The sequence below is a fragment of the Crinia signifera genome, chromosome 5, assembly GCF_055691185.1.
Source record: "Crinia signifera chromosome 5, ASM5569118v1, whole genome shotgun sequence".
NCBI lineage: Eukaryota > Metazoa > Chordata > Amphibia > Anura > Myobatrachidae > Crinia > Crinia signifera.
The window spans coordinates 263,994,524-264,018,669 of NC_139221.1; the positions used below are offsets into that span (position 1 = coordinate 263,994,524).

The window sequence follows — 24,146 nt, forward strand, 5'->3', positions numbered from 1 at the left end:
CATTGATTCCTGTGAGTGTACATCACATTTTTAGTATACGTACAATGTTACTTAATCAAGTCTAGCAGTGCTCACATAAAGGTATTGGAGCCATGTGATTCTACTGGTAGCATGTTGGGCCTAATTCAGTTTGGCTCCCAAAAGTAAAATCACTCTCTAATGGACAAAACCATGTGCACTGCAGGTGGGGCAGATGTAACATGTGCAGAGAGAGTTACATTTGGGTGGGGTGTGTTCAAACTGAAAGCTAAATTGCAGCGTAAAAATAAAGCAACCAATATTTACTCTGCACAGAAACAAAGTAACTCACCAAAATCTAACTCTCTATGCACATGTTACATCTGCCCCACCTGCAGTGCACATGGTTTTGTCCATTAAAGAAGGAATTTTGCTTTTGCAAAGCAACCTGAGTCACCCGTTATCTCTACCCACTGCATATTGTGAACTTGGCTTGGAGTGGAAGAGGGGGTCCCAAATTATATTTTGTCACCTAGGCCAACCACTCACAAGTTCCGCCACTGTGATCAGTGACATATTCCGGGCTGGTATAGGAACTGGTCAGTCTGTGAATCTCTGCAGCAGGTCCTCTCTGTGTATATTCCCCGCCTCTCTGAAGCGGTCACAGCCAGGAAACTCAATGAGGTCTGCTTCTCCCAGAGCGCACATTGCGGCCCGGGGCCTGTGAGACTGAAAACCTGAGAAATCGGTGGAAACTCCGGTACCTACAGACCTATGGGGGTGGCGTGTAGAGTACATCTGCCGAATATGGACTGGGGCCCTCCTTCTCCACCATTTTTTGCGAGCCATTCTGGAGGCCCAAGCAACCAAGCCTATGAGAAGCAGCAAAGCATTGAGGGCAAGAAGTCCTAAGGCTAACATCTGGTAGTTTATGAAAGGATGGTCAGCTTCTGGTGGCAAGGTCACAAGACCTACACAATGGTCCCTAGGGGCCACAGGGCATGCACGTCCACCAATGATGCTTTCAACACATACTAAATAAGGAGTTTCTCCTGTGAGCTCCTGCAAAGTTAATGTTTCCGCTTGGCCGCGTGGATAGACAAAACGTTGAAACCGCCCACCCTGCCCAAAGCGTTCATACAGCACCCTGAACAGGACAGGGCCGTGCGCGTGGTGGAGCAAAGTCTGCCAACGGACCCGAGCTGTGCTGCTTCCTACAGACTCCACGGACAGATTTAGTAAATACAACTTGTTAAATTCACATGGGTCAGAATGAGCGGAAGGAAAAGGAGCAACTTGGTGTAAAGTCTCACTTAGCCCATCATTGACTGAATCGTGTGATGGCTGCAGGGCCTCAAACCAACTATCTTGGGGCAAAATTTTTACTTCAGGATGTAAATCACTAGTGTGCAACAGGTCAGAGGGTGACTGCAAGGTAGCCATGACTGAGTCCTCAGAACCAGACCGAGGCGTTGAGGGGTCATGTAAAGTTTCAACTACAGGGATAGTGTGATGCAAGTTGTTGGATGCCGGAGCAGGAGCCTCAGATTGTCTGAGATGCAGCTGTTTTCCTGGCTCAGTTGCCGGCTGGAATGTGCCAGTGTGTTGCTCTTCAGTCACTGGGTGCTGTTGGCTGGAGCTTAGTTTATTTTCAGACAGATCCTTAGTCCGACCAGAGGTCTTTATGTTTTTGTTTTTACCTCTTTGTAGCATCTTTTGTTGTCCATCAAAACTTTTCTTTTTTGTGCCCAGCGGCCATTTTGTAGCTGATGCTTTCTGCACTGATGCCAATGTTTGAAGCAAAGAGGGGACGTGTGATGGGAGCGTAGATAGAGGTAGCAACAAATGTGTTTTGGACTCTTTAAATGCCTGGTCGACAGGTTCAATACTTGGTATACTTTTCCATCCTTTGCTATAATGATGTAAAACCAGATCAGGATGTGGATTAGTGCTAGCCGGTCCTGCAGGTGTGGTACTGAGAATACAACTTCCTGCTCCCTGTAAGTATGCATCTTCCAAGTAATCCAAGTACTTTCCTGCAACTTCCTGCGGCTCCTTGCACTGTACAAACACAGTCAGCATCCGACTACGTGTATGCAGTGTTCCCATAATCCAGTGCTTAAGCCCCAACAGGCGACAGTCACAGTTCCATCGATTTCCATCTAGCTGCAGCCGGTAAAGGGCTGGATTTCCAGACAAAATATCCCCCGGCAGGAAGCTCAACATGTTGTGCTGTAAATCCAACACCCTGAGGCGGTTCAATCCATGGAAAGTTCCGGGGTGCAAATCGGACAAGGCATTGAGGCTCAGGTTCAGCACCTCCAGGCTGTGCAGTGATCCCAGGAGGCCTTCAGGGAGCATGCCTAATGTGTTTCCATCCAGATGTAGCTCTTGCAGCATCCCAAGCCCCTGGAAGGTTTTGCTGTGTAGCAGAGAAATCCTGTTTGAGCTTAGAATGAGCTTGGAAAGCCGCAGCAATCCTTGGAAAACACCTGGTCCCAGTTGTTGTAGATCATTTCCAGCCAAGGTTAATGTGCTTAGAGAGCGCAGCGGTAAAAACGTAGCATGTCGTAAGGAATTCAAGGGGTTCCCTGACAGGCTCAGTAAACGCAATTTTACAAGACCTACAAAAGCATTTTTACTGATATTACTAATTTTATTGTTTTCCAGGTGCAAGTAAAGCAGATTAGAGAGTCCTGAGAAGGGAGAGCCTTGCAGCGTCTGGATATTATTACTGTCCAGTCTCAGCTTAATCAGGGAGCCCAAGCTGGAGAAGCTGGCCCGGCTGACGTTGCCAAGCCGGTTATTATTCACATTGAGCACCTTAAGCTTTGTAAGAGGGGAAAGGACACCAGGAGATAGAGAAGGGATCAAATTGTTACCAAGGTACAGTTCCTCCAGGAAAAGGAGCTTCTCAAATGCTTTAGGATGAATAAAGTGGATCTGGTTGTACTGCAGGTCCAGCCTCTGCAAGTGAGTGTAGTCTGAGAAAGCGCTGGCACTGATGTTAGAGATAAAATTGCCTCCCAAGCTGTAGGTCTTAGTTCCAGATGGCCTGGGAATGTGGCTGGATTTGGGAAGGGAGACGAGCCCCCTGTTGGAGCACAGGATATGTTGGGGATGCTGGCAGTCACATGGATCTGGGCACTTCTCCCCCAGGCTCCAGCAGACACTGCAGCTCAGTAACATCAGCAGCAGCTCTATAAGGACAGTCTTCTCCATGTCACCTGGAGTGTTGTGCTGAGTGTCCCAGCTCTGTGCATTCCCTCCTTGCCTTCAGGTGTGTTTTAGCAGCGTGTGCATCCAGCTGTAGGTGTATCAGCATCTCCTTCCATCCTACGTTACTGTCCCAGCACAGGGGGGTTGCAGGAGCACAGCACCAGCACAGCCATTTGCAGCAGCAGCACTCGCCGGTCGGTGTGCAGGACGGGACCGGGACACGGGAGCACAGTCTCCTATCTGCGTGTAGCCCGCTGTGTGCGTGCAGCCATCGGAGCAGCAGGGGACACCAGGGGCCAGAGGATCTGCGCTGCCTCTCATTCATCCATGGCAACCTGGGGACTTGCGAAGCTTGTCCAACTTCCCTATAAAGTTCCTGCAGGAATCCAGGTGGTTCCTCCAGCAGCCAGCATTCCCAGGGTCAGCGCGGCTCTATCCGATACATCGCTGCAGCATCGTTTGCGCAGGGAGCATCCCGTACAGGGAAGTTTTATGCATCGGGCGGAAATACGCGCTTCCCACACTGGCCCCCGGGGAGTGTGAGTGAGGAAAGAGGATCCAAGTGAGGCAGCTCCGAGCTGCTGGGAGGGGGAGGAACATGCAGCACATGTGAGGCAGAGGGAGCGCACTCTAATAGGGGAACAAAGGGGGGAGCCTGAGCCAAGTGATCTGTGCTCTCCGGCTGAGCAGTATTCTCTCCCCCCTGCTATTGTGTCCTCACATATTGCTTCCATTACAGTGCTGCAGCCTCATGTACAAACAGTGGGCTACCTTCAGCAACATACTGGAGGAGAGGAGACCCGTCACACTTCTCCATCCACATGATGTAGTAGCTGCTGTGGTACTAGAAGGGTCAGCATGCCTCCATCACTCATTAACATTGATTTATATGAACGCAGCATATTCCAGTGCACGTTACAATTATTATCAGTTATTTGTACAGTATGGTGCCAGCATAGTCCAATTATAATTATGATGACAGTAAAAGGTCAACCACTGTTGGCTACCGTCCAAAGGCCCTCATGATCAAAATGCTGACATGTGCAAAAAGGTTGACATGGAAAAGGGTCAACTTGGAAAAAGGTCGACATGAGGTTTCACGGCTATGTCTAGGTCGACATGGACACCGTACAAATGTACATGCTTTGGGCACGGTAGCTCTCTGCACTTGCCACACTTTTATATACTCCCTCTATATCCACGGGGTTAGTAAAGTATGAACAAGTCAGTAAAAAAAAAAAAATTATGATGACAAATTCATGTTAACCTTTTTCCATGTCAACCTGGTGTTGACTTTTTGGCCCTGATGACCTTTTCATATGGCAACCTTTTGACTGTCGACCAATACTGGTTGACCTTTTGACTGTTGACCTAATGATAGCATACCACAAAATCCAGGCCAGGTAGACCCAATTTATACAGACACATGAGCTGGGATTTCCCCAGTACCTGCCTCCTTGTGAAGGGGCATCATGCACAGGTAGGAACAGTGGGCCTGATGCACGCAATGCTGATGTTCCATGCTGCTACTGTATGATTTGCTGCAGACTGCATATACTTGCTGACTTCCAGGCAGCCAGGTCAGTTTTGGAGGAGGCATTAAGCTGCATGTGGGGCAGTGCCAACAGGTACAACATATGGAGGGTCATTGGCAGTGGCGTAAATAGATATTCGTAGGCCCCATAGCAAAGGTTTGTAAGGTTGTATTTAGCAACTGATGGGGACAAATGTATGTAAAACATATTACTTAGTAAAGATGGGCCCCCTTCAGCTCTGGGCCCCATAGCAGCTGAACTCCTTACACCTATGGTAGATGGTCGACAGTCATTAAGTCGACACCACTACGTTGATATACTGCAAGGTCAACATGGGACAAGGTCGACAGGTCATAAGGTCGACACAAGTGACGACAGTCAAAAGTACGACATGGGGTTTTTCACTGCTCTTTGAGCCAACAGGTGGTATTTCATGCCCTACCATCCACTAGGGCAGTGGTAGCCAACCCTAGCCCTCGAGAGCTACCAACAGTTCACATTTTCCAGACAACCTAGCTGCTGCACAGCTGCACTCATTAATCACTGACACATTTTAAAAGATACACAGATGGAGCCAATTAGCTCACTTGTGATTCTGTGAGGAGACCTGCAAATCATGCACTGTTGGTAGCTCTCGAGGACTAGGGTTGGCTACCCCAGCACTAGGGCATGGTGGGAGAATAAAATAGTGTGCCAAGCGCAGTGAGGTACCGTGCCCGAAGCATGGTGAGCGTAGCGAGCCATGTGAGGGGACAAGGTGCACATAATCCTGTGTCCATGTTGACATTGTTAAAATAACATTGAAAAACTCCATGTCGACGTAATGCTTGTGTCAACCTTATGACCTGTCAACCTTGCAGTATGTCGACCTAGACTTGTCGAGATAATGACTGTCGACCATTTTTTGGACGACCATATGATCCATACCCGTTTTTTCTTGATTCGGGAGAGTAGTATGAGAAGGCACATGTGCGGGTGCCACGATTGCATTGTGCGCTCATCATGGTGCCGCTGTAATCACACTCACAATGAGGATTTATTTGCAAAGTTACAGAATGGCAACATTTGGGGAGGTAACAGGGAATGACTATTTTCAGGGCATGTATCTAACGTGAGCTGCAAGCTTTTAACGCCCCCATACACAAGTCCGACTTGTCTGATTTCCCTTCAACCTCCCCGGCAGCATACCGGGAGACCTGGAGCAGGCTTCGGTAGCAGCAGGTGGCCAGATTTCAAAGCTCCACACAGATTAATCAGCAGCCTGCTATTCAGGTGGCCACTGATTCATTTGAAGGAATTTTGAAACCTCCCCACCCACCGATGCCACAGACTCTCTCTCCAGCTGCCAGCGACAGGGGGTCTCTGGGGCACAAAGCACTGCCCACACTGATGCCTGTCAGACTGACATGACAGGCAACAGCACCGGCAAGAAGAGGATGCAGATCGGAGAGGTGGACTCTCCTGCCAGGCGCTTACCCAGACTATAGGTGTGTGCCAGCGGTGCGATACATCAGTGAAGTGTCAAAGGTGCCGTATGCTTTTTATATTTTCTTTATTGTTTATTATTAAATATTATGTCTTTTTAACTTCATATTATAGTATAGCTTTACTTTTTATCATTTTGACATCACCCTAGGGGCAGCCCAGAATTCCCAGATTTGCTGGGCTGCCCCCCAGAGACTAGTGTGGGCACTGTTAGCTCCTCCTCTATGACAGAAGGCGGGTGCTGCAGAAGTGACTGTGGATAAACCAGCATTTTTGTCACATCCTTCGAGGGCAATACTATGGTGCAGCATGAACCCCCTTTCTGATGCCACTGTATCGGGATGAATTTTGTGTGTAAACAATATGGACCACAGCTAGATCCTTGTTTCTGTCGAACACTTTTCTATCTTTTTCTATCCTATTGCAGCCACTTTTGCTCTTCCTAATTACAGGTAAAATAGTTTTTGAGTAGTCAATTTAAATGAAATATATGCAGTACAACATGGCATCTGACTGAATGGGCCAGTCATAGAACTTACACTGACCAGTTTTACTAGCTCAGTTAATTTCCTCTTAGTATACAATGTAAGGACATCTGTATAACTCCATCTAGGGGTGTCTAAAGAGAGGAGGAGGCTGTGTGCAGCCGCATTGGCCGGGCCCCGTCCTCTCTCTACCGGGAGCAGCAACGTCTGAGCACTCTAGTGCTCAGAACCACTAGATGCACAAACCTCCGCTGAGTCTGAGTACACTTCACTGCTGCAGGACTCCGGAGGTTGAGTATTATCAATGTATGTGCAGTGGGCCATGGGCCCCTGTTCACCCCACACACACACACACACACACACACACACACACACACATTATAGATACGCCACTGACGCCATCTCTACCACATCCCATGAAAATTTGAATGGACAATTTAATTTTATGCATTAAAAATGAATGGAACATTCCATAAACATTAAATGAAAGTGCTTAATTAGCATGTCTCACAGCCAGCCTCAGGTCCTTGAACAGGGTGTGGATTATTATTAGTATGGATGGTGTAAGGCCGGTTTCACACACTCCGGCTCCTCCTGGACGGTGAAATCCCGCACGGCCAGGGAGCCGTGCCGCACACAGTAGATTATCATGGAGGGGATGGCAACAGCCCGGCAGCCGTCCCTTCCAGGGGCGAGATACGGCTGCAACCGTGCAGCCGGGCCGTGGCCGTCCCGTGTGAATGGACACAATAGTGTCCATTCACAACTAATGTGTGCGGCACGGCTCCCTGGCCGTGCGGGATTTCACCGTTCGGCTGGAGCCGGAGTGTGTGAAACCGGCCTATCTCTGATGAAAAGGAGACACTGAGCAATATATTGCTAGCAATATATCTCCCCCCGTGTGTACGCACCTTAACCCCTTCCTGACAGAGCCAGTTTTTGCCTTCCTGACAGAGCCATTTTTTTCAAATCTGACATGTATCACTTAAGTGGGTATAACTTTTTTTTGCTTTTACTTATCCCAGTGATTTTGAGATTGTTTTCTCGTGACACATTGTACTTCAAGTTAGTGGTAAATTTGGGTCGATACAGTCTGTGTTTTTTTGTGAAAAATACCAAAATGTCGTAAAAAAATGGAAAATTTAGCAATTTGCAAAATGTTAAATTTTCTGCTTGCGAGACAAATAATCATACCACTCAAAATAGTTAATAACTAACATAGACCATATGTCTACTTTATGTTTCCATCATTATTTCAACTTCCTTGTAATTTTTTTGGACACTAGGAGGCTTACAATATGAATAGCAAATTTTCAAGAAAATTTCAAACACTGATTTTTTTAGGGACCAGTTCAGTTCTGATGTGACTTTGAGGGACTTGTATGTTAGACACCCCCATAAATGATGCCATTTCAAAAACTGCACCCCTCACAGTATTCAAAACAGCATTTTGGAAGTTTGTTAACCCTTTAGGTGTTTCACAGGAATTAAAACAAAGTGTAGGTGAAATTTCAAAATTTCATTTTTTTTGCAGATTTGCAATTTTAATACATTTTTCTAAGGAACACAGTAGATTTTACTAGAGAAATGTGACTAAAAATTGATTCCCCCAATTCTTTTGTTTTCAAAAATATCCTATATGTGGCCCTAGTGTGCACGTTGACCAAACCACAGGCTTCATAATAGAAGGAGCACCTACTTGATTTTGGAGCCTCCTTTTTATGAGATTATTTTTTAGGCACCATGTAGGTTTCTAGGCACCATAAGATGCTAAAATTTAGGAACCCCCCCACAAGTGACCCCATTTTGCAAACTACACCCTTCAGGGAATTCATTTAGGGGTATAGTGTACATTTCAAACCCCCAGGGGTTTGACCAATTTTGATACAACTGGGCTGTGAAAATGAAAAAATTTAATTTTTCATTTTCACAGCTCAGTTGTATCAAAATTGGTGAAACCCCTGGGGGTTTGAAATGTACACTATACCCCCTGATGAATTCCCTGAAGGGTGTAGTTTGCAAAATGGGGTCACTTGTGGGGGGGTTCCACTGTATGGGTGCTTCAGGGGTCATTCAACCAGAATCTGTGCTGCAAAATCCAAATATCACTCTTTCCCTTCTGAGTCCTGCCATGCACCCAACTGGTATTTTTTGGTCACATGTGAGGCATTGCCGTACTCGGGAGAAATTGGGGCACAGATTTTGGGGTGCTTTGTCTCCTTCATTCCTTGCGAAAATGAAAAATTTTGAGCCAGATCTGCATTTTTGTGTAAAAAAATGTAATTTTTTACACAAAAATGCAGTTCTGGCTCAAAATTTTTAATTTTCGCAAGGAATGAAGGAGACAAAGCACCCCAAAATATGTGCCCCAATTTCTCCCGAGTACGGCAATGCCTCACATGTGACCAAAAAATACCAGTTGGGTGCATGGCAGGACTCAGAAGGGAAGGAGTGATATTTGGTGGTGGAATGAATGGTGGGTGCTATGTCGCATTAGCAAGACCCCCGAAGCACCAATACAGTGGAACCCCCCCACATGCGACCCCATTTTGCTCACCAGCTTTGGGAGGGGGGGCTGCCGGGTGGGAGAGCCTGGTGATCGGTGGTGATCGGTGCTGTACTTAACAGCACCGATCACTGTATGTGTATATATATATATATATATATATATATATATATATATATATATATATACATACACATATATATATATATATATATATATATATATATAGTTCATTTTTATTGTTTTACTGTTGTTTTATTGTTTGTGCTGCGGCTGGCGGGGGGGGGGGTGGGAGGGGGGCTGGCGCTGCGGCTGCTGGCTGGGTGGGAGGGAGGCTGCCGGGTGGGAGGTTAGGCTGCCGGGCGGGTGGGAGGGCGGGCTTAACAGCACCGATCACCACCGATCTCTGTGTTACCGAGCGGCTTAGCCGCCGGTAACACAGGAAACGCTGTGATTGGCTGTTCACATTTGAACAGCCAATCGCAGCGATCGCCGACCGGGGGGGGCATCCCTGCCCCCCCTGGGCGGCGAGGGGGGATGTCTGCTGTCAGGGACAGCAGACATCTCCAAACTGTCACCGCGTATATAGACGCGGTGACAGTTACAAGTCATGACGTACATTTATGCCATGTGTCGGGAAGTACTTCCCGACCATGACGTAAATGTACGTCAAATGTCGGGAAGGGGTTAAGATACATAACTCCGTACAATGCCAGAACATCTTATATGCACAATCAACATGACACACATGAATGGTATAACTTACTGAGTGTAAGGGAGGGATCGCTGTGTCACCAAGATGGACTCAAGAGAAACCGGTTCGAATGGTAAGTTCTTACAAAAATCCCCTTTTCTCTTTCATCCATCCTGGTGACACAGCTAACCTTGGGAAGTTCACGAGCCGGTCCTTTGGCAAGGTACGCTCAGACTGGCAATGCTCATCACTGCCCTTCCAAATGAAACGTCCTCCGACGCAAACTCATGGAACCTGTAAAATTTGGTAAAGGTATGAACAGAGGACCAAGTGGCAGCCCTGCACAAATGTTCTGCTGTAGCCCCATGACGCACAGCCCAAGAGGAAGCAACTGACCCGGTGGTATGGGCATTTATCCGAGAAGGAACAGGTCTACCTACCTTGGTGTAAGCAAAGGCAATCACTGACCTGAACCATCTGGCAATGCTCTGCTTAGAAGCAGGCCACCCTCTCTTATGCACATCATACAACACCAACAGCAAATCGGTTTTGCGGATGTCCTTTACACTTTCCACGTATATTTGCAAGGTGCGAACTACGCCCAATTTCCTTAATTTGTCCCTATTCTTAACCCCTTCAGGTGGGGAAAACACCGGAAGCACAATCTCTTGGTTTAAATTAAAGGAAGAGACCTTGGGTAGAAATTTAGGAACGGTTCGAAGCACAGCCCTATCTTCATGAAAAATTAAATGTAGAGACTTGCAGGACAAAGCTCCTAGCTCCGATACACGCCTAGCCGAAGCAATGGCCAACAAAAAAGTCAGTTTCCAAGAAACAAATTTAAGGTCAGCCAACCTTAACGGCTCAAAATGAGGATTCTGTAATACGGGCAGAACCAAAGACAAATCCCAAGGCGCCACAGGCTGCCTATAATGGAGGTTTAAGTCTGGTTACGCCCTGTAAAAAAGTTTGAACCTCAGGTAATAAAGCTATCATTTTCTGAAAGAAAATGAACAGAGCCGAAAGTTGCACTTTTAAGGACTGCAACACCAGTCCGGTTGAAAATCCATCCTGAAGGAAATCCAATAATCTAGACACCTTGAACCTAGATGTGTGTACCTTCTGACGCTCACACCACCTGATGTAAATTTTCTAGACCCGATGATAATTTGCAGCAGACACCGGTTTACGAGCCCTTAGCGTAGTCTGGATAACTGCATCAGAAAACCCCTTTTTCTTCAATAAGGAGGTTTCATAAGCCTTATTAAGTCAAATTGAGACGAGCTAGGTCCAGGTGTAGAAATGGCCCTTGCCTTAGAAGATCCTGCCGAAGAGGAAGACGCCAAGAGTCCGTCGACAACCTCAGAATGTTGGAATGCCAGGACCTCCTGGGCCAATACGGTGCAATCAAAATGGCTTGCACCTCTTGAGACTTATTTTTTTTTGGCACCCGTGGAATTACAGGAAACGGGGGAAATATGTAGACCAGGTTGAAAGGAACAGTCATGGCATCCACCACCCAAGCGTTTGGGTCCCTGGACTGAGAACAAAACCTCGGAACCTGACCGATGTTTCTGGATGCCATTAAAGCCACTTCTGGGAGCCCCCAGCGACACACAATCTCTGGGAATACCTCCTGGTGTAATGACCATTCCCCCTTCTCTGCTGAGGAAATACGCCTCTATGTTCCGGATTCAGGGAAGCCACAGCCGTGGCGTTGTCTGACTGTACCCGTATAGGGGACTTTTTCAAAAGATCCACCGCCTGCTGAAGGGTTTTCCAATATATTTATCGGCAGTTTGGATTCTTGACTGGACCATAGGCCCTGCAACCGTAGGTGAAGGGCTACCGCCCCCCAGCCCCTGAGACTGACATCGGAGCGAAGGGAACACCCCAGCTGCAACATCTCCATGTCCATCCACCAGATCAAAGACTCCTTTGTCTCCCGAGACAGAAACCTCTCCTATTTCATGGTCTTCGTGTTCCCGGACCAACATGAAAAACATTGAAAAATCCTCGAATGAAACCTGGCAAACTGAAGCGTCTGGAACGTCGCCACCACTTTGCCGAGAAGTTTCCCTCCCTGCCAAATCATAGGACTTGGTGATGGTAAGATCATCAACACCAGCTGACGGATGTCTCATGCCTTGGACTCTGGCAGAAACACCCGATGTAGGTGGGTGTCCAAAATTACCCCCAGAAACTGTAGTCTCTGCGTGGGAAACAAATGAGACTTGGGAAGATTTAACACCCACCCCATGTCCTGTAAAAACTGTTGCTAGGTTCAGGTGTTCCTGAAGTCTTCCCTCTGACTCCGCATGAACAGTAGATCGTCTAAGTAGGGGAAAGTAGGGGATAATTACTAGTCTGAGGGACACTGCCATGACAGCCATCACCTTTGTAAAGACCCTCGGGGCCGTAGCCAGACCAAAGAGTAGGGCTTGGAACTGCAAATGAGTCTCCCCTATTGCAAAGTAAGGACTGATGCTCCTTGCATATGGGTATATGAAGATAAGCATTTTGAATATCTACTGATGCTAGATATTCTCCCGGCTCTATGCTGCATAGCACTGAACGCAGAGATTCCATTGCGGAAAGGATTCAACCAGAGATGCTGATTTAAAGATTTTTAATTTAGAATGGGTCTGAAAGACCCGTCTGGTTTGGGGACCACTACCCCTTTCTCTCTGAGAGACAATGCTGCCCCCAGGAGGGCAGTCTGCAAACGGGCTTCCCGTAAAGGAGTAGGCAGAAATCTTCTTGGGGGAAAGCCCCTAAGATTTATCTGATACCCCTTGGAGACAATGAAATATATCCAAAGGTCCATGGAGGGATTTTTCCACCTGTCCCAAAACCGCAGGAGGCGACCCCCCACTCTGAGGCCAGAACGGAGAGTCTCCGCCCCGTCATGCAGGGGATTTATCCTCTCCTTTAGACACCTGTTTTTTGTTAAAAGCTCCAAACCTAGATTTGGAAGCCCCTCCTCTACTGACTGGGAACCTACCTCTTCCGGCTTGTCCTCTGCTGGACACTCCAGCCCGAAAGGACGATCGAAGAGAAGGCTTAAAAACTTCAAATTTTGATTCTGAAGTTTTAGATGTAGTGGGAAGGTAAGTACTCTTCTCCCCCCCCCCCTTCCCATGCCAAGGCAATAATGGGGTGGAGCGTAAAAACCCACTCCTTCAAAAACTGCCTTCCACTTTCTTGTCCACGGGGTCCTTAAAGGTCGCCCCACCCTGTACTGGTAAAGCTGTGGCCTTTGACAATTTAGCTACAGGAGCATCTACTAAAGGAACTTTCTCCCATAATTTCACATGTTCCTCAGGCATGGGGTACATATTTGCAAACCCAGCGGCGTAGCTACGTTTTGGGCGCCCCCCCGCCGTTAGGGGGGGCGCCCCCCCATTCAAACCCCCCCAATCCCCCGCAGCCTTACCTTTCGCGCTGGTCCCGGCGGCTCCGTTCTTCTGCTGAGGACCACCACAAAATGGCCGCCCCCATACAGCAGACAGTTTCAGAGAACTGTGTGCTATATGGGGGCGGCCATTTTGTGGTGGTCCTCGGCAGAAGAACGGAGCCGCCGGGACCAGCGAAATAGGTAAGCCTGCGGGGGATTGGGGGAGGTGTAACTATAGCACCGCAGCCCCCGGCTCCTCCATATGCACACCGCCAGTGTGCAAACCTCTTAGACATACTTTCCTGTCTGGGACTTTCCAAGCTTCTCCCAACAAGAAAACCATACCCTCATCAGAGGGAAATGACACAGAATCTCTACGAATTCTCTTAAAGACACAATGTGCCTGTCCTCCTCAGACAGATCTAATGCCTACAGCAAAGATTAAATCCTCAATACCAGGGACAGAAGCATCAGCCTCTCCCCCCCCGTCCCAACTCAAATCCTCTTCACACACACCCTCTTCATCAGAATCCAAATTCAAAAGTGGGGGTGTAGCTAAAGGACGTCTGGAAGAAACCTTGTTTCTGCTCCGCAGTATGAAGATAAATGGCGCCAGCACACAGAGCAGGAAGAGACCAAGTATCTGCTTCAGCGGGGTAGGGTAGCCTTTTGGCGCCTTTTCCCCTTCTGACACTCCCACAAGTGTTTCCTCACCTCCAGTGCCTCCCCTTCTCTCCGGGACCACTTGGAGTCGTCCAGCAGCGCTGGACACCGTTGAAATCCCATTAGGGAGGTGAAGTCTATTAGTCTATAAGCCCATCCAAGATGGCGGCCGCCATCGCGGGAGGTGCGTCCCCCACGATCCCCTTCTATGTAAGGAGCCAGTTCAGGACACCCCCAGGGCCCAGGCAAACCTCTTTTCTGACTAGAGGTTAAGCGCTGTGTAGAGGGAGCAGACAGCGTCCCTCTGCACAGAGAGCTGACAGGACGCGCTTCTGTCAGCCTCTGCTGTGCTCTCAGTGTGCACAACTTCTGTCAGAAGTAACACACTGAAAAAACCTGCACTAACTAATAAAGACCTAACTATTCTAGAAAAATCCAAAGGAAAAATGGCGGCTGCAGTAGCAGCCGATCAGCATAGCACCCACTCCTGTGGGCACCTAAAACAAACTGAAGCTTCATGGGATGCAGAAGGGAAAAGCCTGCTTCCAAAGACTTTCAGCATAGGTTTTCTAAATGTGGGGTCGATTTATTATAGCGGCACATTTATAACACTTCCTGCTTCGCCTCATTAGCGAGGCAAAGCAGGAGGGGAGACCGACAAGTATTAACATCTTGTCTGCCGAAGCAGGGGAGCGATAACTCCCCCCTCCGGCGATGTCACCATCTGGAGACAGCGCACAAGCTAATACTGGTGCGCTGTCTCCTCCCCCCCCGGCCGGCTCACTGCGCATGCGCGTGATCTCGCTACTATCGCGAGATTCCAAGCACAGCTCAGAGCCAGCAGCAGGGACAGCACTGTCCCTGCTGTGGGCATAGGGCATCGCCGCCAGCAGCTGTCGAAGTAGATAGCTGCAGGCGGCAGAACAGTCAGCGATGCTATCCCCTACCATAACACACAGGGATAGTGCATATTCCCGATCGTCAGTACATAAATCTACCCCTATGTTCCTTAAGACATTATAACAACAATCCAGGGTGTAAAAATAGGTGACTTAAGTCATGCCACAGTAAATTTGATAAATTAGATTCTACCATCTGTGCTTAAGCATATATTTCCTTAAAACCTGGACAGTAATCATGCCTACAGTATGTACTGTACAATAGTGCATTGTTCTCAAGTCACTCTGGGCCTGACAGGAGAGCTTTTCTAGTCGCACTGCTGTGCCGTCTTTGTACACATCAGCTACGCGAAAACTTGTTAAAATAGCAGGAAGCATTTAGTGGAAAAGAACTCCCCCTGCAAGCTCCTGTGATCCGCTGGCTGAGTGCAAAAACACAGCATCAGATAATCTTGGTGACCACTGGACAGGCACTGACCATCTTAATAACCCTAAGGTTACTCAGACTGGCACCACATCTCCAATGCAAAGGCAAGTAAAACATCTGAAGACACTTCAGAAGGTTCTGGCAATTGGTGCCCATGTTCCAGAGGCTAATTTAACTACTGTGCATGCATCATGTCCACATGCGAGCAGTGTGTGTGCAGTGTGGGCTTCACTCGACTCAAATTAGTATGCACCCATTATAGAAACATACATGTGTGGGTGTGCTATATACATATACACACACATACACACCAAATGCAATAAAAGTTGATTTTGAGTCTGTCTAGGTCAGATTATGTACTGTACAGTTGGTCGCAGGGAGTCATTATCTGGCTTCCATAAGGAACAATGGCTGCAGAACACTGTGCTTATCAGCGGTTTGTTATTCAAATGCAAAAAGGTAACTCCTCCTAGGTGTCTGATAAGGAAATGATGGTGAGGAAAGCTGAAGGGAGCTGTTGATTGACAAAGCTATTAAAGATAAAAGGAGCTATATAAACATTAAGCAACTCAACAAATGGTCTAATCGGACAAATGTTACAAGTGAAGCAAGAGAAAACAATCCTAATGAAACCTTTACTCACATTACAGATAAGGCTTTTGTGCAATGTCTTTATTCCCCCCTTTACGCCTACCTGTAGCTTCATATGCTAATATTGCACAATTATGTTATCTTATCAAAATAGTTTATGCTGGGGGCACAAGTAATCCCAATGGCAACTCCTGTAATAAAGATAAAAATCATACCCTCATTTACATTTGCAAGTCCTTAGAACATTTCAAAGGGGTGAGACTTCAGATTTGGAATGAAAATCACACACACACACACACTATTCAGTTTAGGTGCCGTAAATGCATTCAGCTGATAATTCACAATTCCAAACACTGCACCTATGGTAGGCATTACTGCCTAAAAGCATTGAGGGCATTTAATTCCCTCCATAGCCCTGACTGTGTGGAGTTTGTATAGTCTCCTCCATACTTACATGGCTTTCCACATACTCAGATTTACTTCCACAATCCAAAAATATACTGGTCCTTTACTTGTCTTCAACAAACACGAACCCTAGTGTATACATGGGCAGACTAGATGAGGAGATTTGTTCTTTTCAGCTGTCTAATTCTAGATTTCTTTGTGTTATTCTAGACTGCGCTTGGCACCCCTGGTCTGATAATAAAACAAATTTAAATTTAAATATCTCAAAGGGTAACTAGCTACCATAGTAGTAGGGTGAGCAACACCTATGGGGCCAGATGTATCAAGCTTCAAAGATTGGCTGGTTATTTTTCACTCTCCACCTTATCAATCAGCTCCTGTAATTTTTCAAACCCAGCCTGTAACATAGCAGTTAGGATCTGATTGGCTGGTGGTTTATCACTCTTCATTGTATCACTTTTTGAAGCTTTATAGGTATGGCCCATGGTGGTCAGTGGTAAATGGCCAACAAATATCTAGACAACCCCTGTATATAAACGTGCAATGGGCCACACTGATCGCTCTGCCATAGCCTGGTAAAGGGAGCGGGATGTAAATAGGTAGTGTGGCCAGTCCCCCTCCTTTCCAAGCAATATTCTCTATGTTTGGCTATGCACACTTATGCTGCTTTCCCACTGCCTACACGGGTAAAGACCCGTTTTTTTTAAACGGGTCTTTAAACGGGTAAGAGTCATAAGACTCTTTCCCACTGCAGCTTTTAAACGGTAAATTACCGTTTAAAAGCTGTTTTTGTCACATTCACACTTACCCGTTTAAAAACCCGTTTAAGCAGTGTAAAGATAGGGGGGGGGGGGGAGAATTTAAAAAAAAAAAACGGCGTGGGGTCCCCCCCACTGCCGTAACCAGCACCAGGCTGAAAGAGCCGGGGCTGGTAATAAAAAATCAGGAAACCCGACAAATAGGGGTTCCCTGATTTTTTACAACCAGCCCCAGGCTCCAGGTCCGGGGCTGGTTCCCAAAATACGGGGGACAAAATGACTAGGGGTCCCCCGTATTTTAAGAACCAGCCCCAGGCACAACCAGCCAGCAGGGTAATGCCACAGCCGGGGGACACTTATGATATAAGTTCCCGCGGCCAAAGCATTAACCCTACCGACCAGTCAGCCTGGCCAGGGGCCCTGGGGGAGTGGGGACCCCCCCAATAAAGGGGTCCCCCCCCTCCAGGACTTACCTGACCAGGCTGAAGCCTGGTGCTGTCCCCGGTGACCCTGGAGCGGTGGTCACCGGGCTGATGGTATTGTGTAAAAAAATAGAATAAAAACCATTGTCTTTTACTGGTGAACTATGAGTCCCAGCAAGCCTCCCCCGCAAGCTGGGACTTGGAGAACCACAAGTCCCAGCCTGCGGGGCATTAAAGGGCCCGCTGGGTCTTGTAGTTCCACAGTAAAAGAAAGAGTTAAATAAACACACTGACACACGTGAAAAATAAAAGTTTAATACATACATAACACATACATACTGATACTTACCTATCTTGAGCCCGTAGGTAGCCCTGGTCCTGATGTCCTGGTCCGTGTCGGCGTCTGTATCCAGTCGGCATCCCTGTCGGCGACGGCGTCGGCGGTCCGGAGTCCGAAGAAATCCATTTGGGAAGCTGTGGAAGGAAATCCTACTCACCTGTCCCAGCGCGACGTAGTCCAGGTAAGGTCTTTGCAAAAAAAACAAACCGACACCCGAACCAGACCGGACTGACGGAGACACACGGTGTGTTTACATCGTGCGGCTCCGCCCCCGAATGCCGCTATTGGCCGCCTTGCGGCCTAGCGGCCAATCAGGAGCCGCTAGGCCGCAAGGCGGCCAATAGCGGCATTCGGGAGGCGGAGCCGCACGATGTAAACAAACACACGTGTGTCTCCGTCAGTCCGGTCTGGTTCGGGTGTCGGTTTGTTTTTTTTGCAAAGACCTTACCTGGACTACGTCGCGCTGGGACAGGTGAGTAGGATTTCCTTCCACAGCTTCCCAAATGGATTTCTTCGGACTCCGGACCGCCGACGCCGTCGCCGACAGGGATGCCGACTGGATACAGACGCCGACACGGACCAGGACATCAGGACCAGGGCTACCTACGGGCTCAAGATAGGTAAGTATCAGTATGTATGTGTTATGTATGTATTAAACTTTTATTTTTCACGTGTGTCAGTGTGTTTATTTAACTCTTTCTTTTACTGTGGAACTACAAGACCCAGCGGGCCCTTTAATGCCCCGCAGGCTGGGACTTGTGGTTCTCCAAGTCCCAGCTTGCGGGGGAGGCTTGCTGGGACTCATAGTTCACCAGTAAAAGACAATGGTTTTTATTCTATTTTTTACACAATACCATCAGCCCGGTGACCACCGCTCCAGGGTCACCGGGGACAGCACCAGGCTTCAGCCTGGTCAGGTAAGTCCTGGAGGGGGGGGACCCCTTTATTGGGGGGGTCCCCACTCCCCCAGGGCCCCTGGCCAGGCTGACTGGTCGGTAGGGTTAATGCTTTGGCCGCGGGAACTTATATCATAAGTGTCCCCCGGCTGTGGCATTACCCTGCTGGCTGGTTGTGCCTGGGGCTGGTTCTTAAAATACGGGGGACCCCTAGTCATTTTGTCCCCCGTATTTTGGGAACCAGCCCCGGACCTGGAGCCTGGGGCTGGTTGTAAAAAATCAGGGAACCCCTATTTGTCGGGTTTCCTGATTTTTTATTACCAGCCCCGGCTCCTTCAGCCTGGTGCTGGTTTCGGCAGTGGGGGGGGACCCCATGCCGGTTTTTTTTTTAACGGGTAAAGGGCTACCCCTTTCCCACTGCCGAAAAAACGGCTATAACACGGTAAAAACACTGCTTTTTACACGGGTAACAAAAACCGGTATTTGTTACCCGTGTAAAGCAACCTGGAGCTTTCCCACTGCAGCTCTAGCCGTTTAAAAAGGCTAAAAAAACGGCATTTACACGTGTAAAGCCTGCAGTGGGAAAGGGGTATTATGTTGTATTTGATGGGCAGCAGGGGGCAGGTGTACTGCGCTGTGGGAAAGAGGCTGCAGAAACAGCAACAGTGTCCTCTCACTTTGGCTCTGCAATGGCGAATTGGGCAGGACCAGTGTAAAGAGTACCCGCTGCCACCACCAATAGCAGTCTTCACAATTTTACTGTATTAAAAAACCCAGAATAAAATAAAAAGGTTCTATGATTCAATAGAACTAATGTGGATGTCCTGAGCGAGACATGAGAGGGGGTGGGTCAGAGTCCCTCTCTTGTTACTTTCCACTGAAATTAGAATTTATGTCTGAAGGAAGAATTCAACCTTAGTATGTAGAGTTCAGAAGGACAAGTAAACAGAGTCAGGGAAAAGGGAGCTACAGAGACCAGAATAGGAAAAGCTTAATGAATGGAGCCATTAACTGGAACAGTTATATGCTAATTATTGAAACAAAAAAAAGAAACCAGCTTTAAAAACAATGCAGAAAGTATGGAGAATAAGTAAAAGGAAGATTATAGAGGTTATTTTGTTAAGAAAAATGATGGATTTTCCTAAAAATGTATATAAAGCTACATTCAAGCAATGGCAAACTGATAGTCTGAATAAAAATGTGATAAAAGAAAACGGGTATTTGGGAAGGAATGGAACACCCCTTATCTTCACTGTCGCTGCTACCCGACCACAGGTCCTCTCAACCCCACCTCTCAGCCAGTATCCCCTCGACAGTCACTAGGTTGATTAATAGACGACAGTGATTAGATTGACAAGCAAAATGTTTCGACATGAGCATAGTCAACACAGGAAAAGGGACATACGGATTCCAGGATTTATTTTTACAAACTGACTTGTTCATACTTTACCATCCCAGTGGGCATAAAGAGAACATAACAGTGTGCCAGGCACAACGAGCCATGCGGTACACTTAAACTGTGTCCATGTTGACAGACACAAAAAAAGTGAAAAACTCATACCGACCTTCTGTCAATGTCGACATAGCGTATGTCTACCACTTTTAGGTATCTACACAATCCCCACTGACCATTAGTGGTCAACCTAGACACAGTTGACCATATATACCACAACCCTCTCAGCTCTGCTCTCTCCCTCCTTCCACTTTCAGCTCACCTCTTAGCAAGTATCACTCTGCACTCCCCTCATCCCGACTCGTGCAGTTTTCCTTCCTAGCTCAGTGGCCAGCCCCATCACTATACCCTTTGTATCCCAGCCTTCCATATCATTATTGCCTCTGAATCTCATTCACATCTCTCCCAAAAACACATACCCCTGGAATACCAGATCAGTTTCTATTAAATTGGTCCCCAATCATGACCTTTTCATTTCCAATTCCCTCCATCTTCTAGCCATTACGGAAACCTGGATTCCATCCCCCGTCCCCCAGACACTACTTCTCCTGCTACTCATCTCCATCATTGGCATCAAGCCTCTAGTTGTATGTTGATTGAGTCCTCACTACTTACATTTAAGCTGTAATGTGTATTGATCTGTGGCGCTCTTTATTTGTACTGTATTTTTGTTATTTATACAATGTTATGCCAAGCTTTGTCTCCCTGTATTGTTCCTTTGTACGGCGCTGCGAAACACTTGTGGCGCCTTATAAATAAAATAATAATAATAATAATAATAATACTCTCTCTGGTGGGGGCCTCACATTCTCACATACACCCAGGGGCTGCCATGATGGTGAGGTTTGAGTCCTTTTAACCCTCAAATGTAAAGAATGTAAGGGATGGTTCTGGGGGGATAAGGTGGTAGGAGTTACTAGATTAAAGATCAATCCTATACGGGATGCGGTCAATATTCCGGCGGTCGGAATCCCGGCAGTCAAAATACAGACGCCGGAATCCTGACCGCCGCAATGCCGGCACTTTGTCCCTCTATGGGTGTCCATGACACCCATAGAGGAAGAATAAAATAGTGTGCCGAGCGTAGCGAGGCACTGGGGCCGCTGTGTGGCGAGCCCGCAAGGGGGAGAAATCCACGCCCCCCCCCCTTGTCGGCATTGCGGCGGTTGGGATTTTGGAGTCGGTATTTCGACCGCCGGCACATAATACCGGACCCTGCTATACACCTCTCTAAACCTTTGACTTGCTGTCATTTACCTCCCCACAGAACCATTCCCTCAAAATTCCTTGAAAATAGTTGCTGGCTTCCTCACTTCCTCCATTATCTTCAGTGATTTCAACATCCCTATTAACATTCCCACGAAAACCTCTGCCTCTAAACTCCTTAACCTCACATCTTCACTCGGTCTCTCCCAGTGGACCTTCTCACCCGCCCATGTGAATGGAAGCTCACTGGAACTTGTCTTCACTTACCGTGATGTTTAGGATATCTCCAACTTTCAATTCCCCCTCTTTTACCATTCCCTGCGCTCTTAGAAGGTGGAGAAGTAGTGAGTATTAACTTATAAGACTACCACCACTAAACGTAGCATTGAGGCTAGTAACAGACTCCTTAGCCTCCTTCTTTTTGGACTTCTCGCTCAGGTCTTGAACAAGCAACTTCCCTATATAATGCATCCCTTACTTCTGCTCTAGATTCTGTTGCTTCGCCAAACACTTTTCACCCTCGCAAACTAACACCTCAACCCTGGAACACCAAATACACCTGATGCCAGAGCCGGGCATAGGCAACCTAGGCAAATGCCTAGGGGCACCAGCAGCTTCTGCTGATTAAAATGATATGCAGCATGCCTATGTTCTGTGTGTGATTGAGGCTGTATCTGCATATGAAATAGTGTATTCATGGAAATCACTGTAACATACTGTAGCATTCCGTATGCAGGTACAGCCACAGTCGCACACAGAATATAGCCATGCCGCATATTTTAATAATCGGAAGCTCCTTGTGTGTCATGGTCACATTATCATAACAATGCAAATAAGACGAATTTCATCAAAAAAGGCACCCAACGTTAGCAGAACTGGCCAGGAGCTGCATGGCCTATTGAGGCAAGATGTATGCTGAAACATCTGTATTCAAGCAGAGGCAGAGGTCACAGTGTTAGCAGCTGTGCGAGTGCTGTCTGTGGGTGGGTTGGTTGTGCAATAGTGTTCGGCATATGTGTAAGGGGGCATTATGTGTGTCATGTATAAATGCATTAATAATGTGCGACATACAGTATGTGTAACAGGCATTATGTGTGTCATGTGTATAAGGGCATTAATAATGTGCAACATATGTGTAATAAGCATTATGTGTGTCATGTGTATAAAGGCATTAATAATGTGCAACATATGTGTAAGGGGCATTATGTGTGTCAATATGTGTATGAAGGGCATTAATAAAGGTTGGCTTAATGCGTAAGGGGCATTATGGACATATAAGGTGTAAGGGGTATAAGGACATTAATAATGTGTGTCATGTGTAAGGGGCATTACTGTGTGGTATTATCAGGGGTGCCGAGAGAAAGGGGTAGGGGGTACAAATCACCAAGGCCAAAGTCTGATGGAAGGGCCCCCTACCCTTAAGTGACAGCAGCAGCTGCAACTCTCTCCTCTGCCCAGCACACACTGCTTTGTGCTGGGTTGCAGTGTGGCCATGGAGGTGCTTAAAATACAATATTTTCTCAGGATTTTTTTCTAAGGGTATAATGTGAATAATGTGAAAAGTAATGTATATAAGGTAAAGTGGTACTACTGTGTGATGTAACGTGAATAAGGGACACCATCACATGATATGTGAATAAAGTTGCACTACTGTGTGGCATAATTTGAATTGGGGGGTACTATTGTGTGGCCATGCCCCTTCCCAGCAAGAACACACCCCTGTTTGGGCCGCGCACCGAATGTGTGAACTGTTTCTATTTAAAATATTGCAGGTAGGAGCACATAAAATTATGACTGCTATTATGAGGGTTGATGGTGCTGGGAAAGGGGAGCAGGGTCAGAGGCGGAACTAGTGGCGGTGCTAGGGGGCACCAGCCAAAATCTTGCCTAGGGCGTCATTTAGGCTAGGGCCGGCTCTGCCTGATGCCTCCAAAAATGCTCATGTAGTGCTTAGCAACAGTGGAGAAAATAGGCAGACTTCCTCCATTTCAAGCTTATACTTTCATCATACTACAAGAACCTCATCTCCTCCCAGTTTAAAAATACCTGGTGAGGAAGTTATGGCCCTCATCTGTTCCTCCCCCTCCTATCCCTTTGCCTGTTTCCATCTAGCCCACCTCCTCAATCTCTCCCTCTCATCAGGCACTGTCCCCTCTACCTTCAAGCATGCTCTCATCTCACCTATCCTTATAAAACCCACCCTTGAGCCAAACATTCTCTCCAACTAACCACCCATCTCTCTCCTCCCTTTTGCCTCCAAAATCCTGGATCATATGACCTACAACCGCCTTACTGCCTTTTGCTCCTCCCACTCCCTACTTGACCTGTCCCCATCTTGCTTCCACCCTTTCCGCTCTACTGAAACTGCTATCACAAAGGTCTGCAATGATCTTCATGCTGCAAAATCTCAGGGCCAGTACTTATCTGCTTATTATTCTCGACCCCTCTGCTGATTTTGACACAACCACCCTCTTCTTCTGTAAATCATTCACACCCTTGGTTTGCATGATACTGCCCTCCCCTGGCTGTCCTCCTGCCTCTCCCACTATTCCTTTTCAGTCTCCACCTTCCCCCCACTTCTACTAACTGCAGATGTCCCCCAAGGTTCTGTTCTTGGTCCTCTCCTTTTTTTCTGTTCTCTTTAGGTGCTCATTTGAGGTTTTGACTTCCAAGATCATCTCTATGCTAATGGTAAACAAATCGACCTTTCTTCCCCCTGCAAATCAAGTCCACGGATCGATGGTGTCTAGATCGACCATGCTTTGTCGAACGCATCTAATTAGATGCCAAAAGATAGTCAACAGCGT

The 24,146-nt window shown here is 47.3% G+C and overlaps 1 protein-coding gene across 1 annotated transcript; it reads right to left on the minus strand.

Annotated features, from left to right (window-relative positions):
- Positions 1–384: 384 nt before the first annotated feature.
- Positions 385–3,969, minus strand: TRIL (TLR4 interactor with leucine rich repeats). The gene has a single exon (XM_083188954.1). It carries the CDS (start codon positions 3,178–3,180, stop codon positions 559–561), a length of 2,622 nt encoding a protein of 873 aa, XP_083045080.1. The 5' UTR covers positions 3,181–3,969; the 3' UTR covers positions 385–558.
- Positions 3,970–24,146: the final 20,177 nt, after the last annotated feature.